Source organism: Sylvia atricapilla, chromosome 6 (genome assembly GCF_009819655.1).
Source record: "Sylvia atricapilla isolate bSylAtr1 chromosome 6, bSylAtr1.pri, whole genome shotgun sequence".
Classification (NCBI taxonomy): domain Eukaryota; kingdom Metazoa; phylum Chordata; class Aves; order Passeriformes; family Sylviidae; genus Sylvia; species Sylvia atricapilla.
In genome coordinates this window covers 9,388,427-9,392,346 of record NC_089145.1, presented here as the reverse complement: position 1 = coordinate 9,392,346, position 3,920 = coordinate 9,388,427, and the positions used below count along the sequence as shown (strand labels likewise).

General features: G+C 64.0%; 1 protein-coding gene across 1 annotated transcript; it reads right to left on the bottom strand.

The window, feature by feature from the left end:
* Positions 1–612: 612 nt before the first annotated feature.
* On the bottom strand, positions 613–3,688 carry LRRC55 (leucine rich repeat containing 55). The gene is made up of 2 exons (XM_066322245.1): positions 3,079–3,688; positions 613–2,999 (listed from the first exon to the last, which is right to left on the bottom strand). Exons 1-2 carry the CDS (start codon positions 3,686–3,688, stop codon positions 2,764–2,766), a joined length of 846 nt encoding a protein of 281 aa, XP_066178342.1. The 3' UTR covers positions 613–2,763.
* Positions 3,689–3,920: the final 232 nt, after the last annotated feature.

Here is a 3,920-nt window from a genome sequence, read left to right as displayed (position 1 = left end):
CCCTCAGCCTCGCATCCCGCCCGGGGGTGCCGAAATAATCTGGTGGTGCTAAGGATGTCCCCGGGCGCCCCCTTTGAAGTGACCTCCGTGTTTACAGCCCGGCTCGGGCTCCTTCACACCTCCTGCCCCAAAGCAAACGGAGGGGGGGGAACCGCGTGGGTGGGGGGGCTGCAGCTCCCGTTTGTGCCGGGAAAACATGGATTTGTCAAAGCCGCGGGAAAGCTTCGGCGCTACACCCAGGGCTCAGAAACTTTTGTCACTGTGGGGTGGGAGCGGTGGCTGCCGGGGGTGGCATTTTGGGGTGGGGGTCCGGACCTCGGTGCGTTCCCACCGTGCCAAGTCCTGGGTGACCCACTCGACACCTCTTGGGGGGCCGGGGCAACCCCTTCTCCCCCCCCATTGTGAGGGGACCCCCCAAAGGTCTGGTGGGCCCTGTGTGACCCTGCACGACTCGGTGGGGGGAGGACAGAGCGAGGAAAAGGGGTGGAAAAGATGAGGGAGCAGTTTGAGTGGGTGGGGGAGGTTTGGGATGGGAGGTGGGACTGTATTATGTAGATGGATGGATGGATGGACGGACGGACGGACGGACGGATGGATGGATGGATGGACGGATGGACATACGGGATGACATGCAGGGCAATGACAGGGTTCGGGGGTGCCCCGGGCACTGGGGGTGGGCGCTGGGAGCCCCTGTCCGGCCGCTGCCCCCATGGCTCCCCCGGCGCTGCCGGACGCGGCACAGCTGCTGCCCGACCTCTGGGCTCCGGCCAGGCGGGACGGGCCCCGCGTCCCCCCGCCCGCCCGGAGGGGGTCCAGGGGAGGGGGGGACGCGGAGGTGACCCGGAGGCCACAGCTGGGCCCCACCGGGGCCGGGAGATGCTGCCGGAGGAATAACAGGAAGGGCTGGAGGGAAAAGCGCGGCTGATGCCTTCTGCAGGCTGTGGGACGTCGCTTGTGCCCGCTGCACGCACGCGGGTGTCTGTCACACACATGTCCCTGTCACACACGCACGGCGTCCACCCACACGCACGTCCCTGTCACACACGCGTGTCCCCCCCGCCACACGCGTGTCCCGGCCCCGGCTGCGCTGACACTCTTTATTGTCGAGGTTTGGCGCTGAAAAAAGTGCCCCGTGGTACAAAACCCGCGGTTACAAAACGTACAAAGAGCGGGGCTGGGGGAGAAGAGAGAAAAAGGAAAGGAAAAGAAAGGAAGAAAAGAAAAAGAAAAAAAAGAGAAAAGAAAAAAAAAAAGAGAAAAGAAAAGAAGAGAAAAGAAAAAAGAAAAGAAAAGAAAAGAAAAGAAAAGAAAAGAAAAGAAAAGAAAAGAAAAGAAAAGAAAAGAAAAGAAAAGAAAAGAAAAGAAAAGAAAAGAAAAGAAAAGAAAAGAAAAGAAAAGAAAAGAAAAGAAAAGGAAAAGAAAAGAGAAAAGAAAAAGACAAGGGAGGAGAGGAAAGGAATAGAGAAACAATGGAATCAAAAGACAAGGAGAAACAAAAGAGAAGGAAAATAAAATATAAATACAAATACAAAAAGAAGAGGCTGAGGGTGGGGCAGAGGAAGGAGCCGGTGGGATGCAGGTGGGATGCTCCATGCCCATGTGGCTGATCCAGGAGTGCAGGAGTTCTGGGGGTTGCAGGGAGTGTGGAGCAGGGGTTTTCTTGGACTCACTGAAAGGAAAATAATAAAAACCCAGACAAAATAGAGAAGGCAGAGGCCAAGTTCCCTTTCCTGGGGGCAGCGCTGGGGCTGGGGTGCAGCTGGAGCCCTTTTGAGGTGGGTTGTAGTTAAACCGAACTCCCCTCCCCATGCACTCAGCCTCCGTGGGGGACAGAGGAAGGGACAAAGCAGCCCCCAGGCGACCCCAGCCCTGAGCCCCCGGCCCTGCTCCCCACCTGATGTGACAGGGTGACACAGACACCAGGGACAGGTGACACAGGCACTGTGTCATGGGGACATGGCCATCCCAGCTGGACAGAGGGTCGTTGGCTTGCTGCTTTTTGCTTATTTCTCTTTTTTTGCCCTTTTTTTTAAAAAAAGAGCCCCTTCCACCTCCCAAACCTCCCCCAGGGTGGACAATGCTCGTGCCCAGTCCGGCCCTGAAGAGGAGGGAGATGTCATCCCTGGGAGATGCAGTCCCTGGAAGGTGCCATCCTTGGGACATCCCATCCCCTGGAGATGTCACAGCCCATCCCACTGCAGGGCTTGGTGCTCCCGGTGCCGTTCCAGCACATCCCGGTGTCACCAGCGAGGTGCAGGCATGCCCTGGAACTGTGGTGATGAGCTGGGTGTGAGCAACACTTCCTGCCCCCCCTGGATTTTTGGGGAGGCTGGAGAGTATGCGCAGGATGTGGGGGGGCTCCAGCAGCGCTGCTTTGGGGCTGAAAGCAGGGATTTCCTCGATGCCCCCAGGAGAGTGGCTGTGGTCCCCAAAACACACACACACACGTTTTGTCTCTCCCAGGCAGAGATGGAGGGGATTCCCGGGGGATTTCCAAATTGCTGCCTCAACCAGTCCCGGGCAGTGGGAACAGCACAGGAGGGGATCCAAGCTCACGGTGACAGGGGGTGCAAAAACTCCCCACTTTGGGGCAAAAGGAAGCAGGGCTGTCCCCTGGTGTCCCCGGCGTCTCAAGGGCCACCCCGGCGCGGGGGGCAGAGGGAGGGGACGCGGACAAGGCACAGTCTGGTGTCCCCGCGGGGGCGGCCGGGCCGGGGGGTGGCCGGGGCGGGGCTCTATCGGCGGTGGTGGCGGCGGCGGTCCCTAAACATCCTCGTCCTCGCTGGCCTTGCTCCAGCGGTGGCAGCAGTTGGCCGTGATGCCCAGCAGGAAGTTGGTGGCCACCGAGGCGATGGAGACGACGAAGCCGACGAAGGCGATGAAGAGATAGTCGTCGAGGGTCAGCGTGAGGTGGCAGGCCTGGAAGCTCTCCTCCGTCAGCGACAGCAGCGGGGCCCCCGCCACCTCGGGGGGAGCCCAGCACTCCGCCTGCTGCGAATCTGCGGGACGGAGGGAAGGCGTCAGCCCGGCGGCCGGCCCCCGGGCGGGACGGGGCGCGGGGGTCCCGGCAGCACCTACCCGAGGAGCAGCGCTGGATGCGCCCCCGCAGCCACTTGAGGAGGGGCTCCATGGCACAGCCGCAGAGCCAGGGGTTGCCCCCCAGGCGCAGCCCCACCAGGCCGGGCAGCCCCTCCAGGGCGTCGAGGCTGAGGGCGGCCAGGCCGCCGTAGCTGAGGTCCAGCTCGCGGAGCTGGGCCAGGCCGCGGAAGGCCTGCGGGTGCACCCGGCGCAGCCCCGGGTTGTGGCTGAGGTCGAGGCGCAGCAGCGCGCTGGCCTCGCGGAACATGTCGGCGGGCACCAGGCTGAAGTTGTTGTAGCTGAGGTCCAGGTGCGCCAGGCGCCGGGCGCCGCGGAACAGCCCGGCCGGCAGCGCCGCCAGCGAGTTGTTGCGCAGGTCGAGGGCGCGCAGCTGCCCGTAGCAGCCCAGGTAGCCCGGCGGGATGCTGGCGATGCGGTTGTGGGCCAGGCTCAGGTTGCCGGTGTCCAGCGGCAGCTCGGGGGGCACGGAGAAGAGCCGCTGCCCGCTGCAGTCCACCGCCTGCCCGCGGCAGCTGCACAGCACCGGGCAGCCCGCGCCCGCCGCCGCCACCGCCGCCGCCGCCGCCAGCAGCCAGGGGCCCAGCAGCATGGCCTCGTGGCCGCGGCCCTCACGGGGCGCCGGGGGCCATCCCGCCCGCCCGCTCACGCCGAGGGCTGCCGGCGGCCGGCCGCGGGGCCGGGCTGGCGGCGGTCACAGTGACGTTCGCGGCATCCCGGCGGCATCCGCGGGGCAAAGCCGACCCCTCCGGGGGCACCGGCGGAGCCGGCGTCGGGCCGTCACCAGCTAGCCGCCTGCGAGGAAGAGGAGAGCGGGGGGAAGT

Coding starts and splice junctions, on each gene's coding strand:
- LRRC55 (XM_066322245.1), bottom strand. CDS start 3,688: ATGCTGCTGGGCCCCTGGCTGCTGGCGGCGGCGGCGGCGGTGGCGGCG. Junction 3,000..3,078: donor CATCCAGCGCTGCTCCTCGG/GTAGGTGCTGCC, acceptor TCCGTCCCGCAG/ATTCGCAGCAGGCGGAGTGC.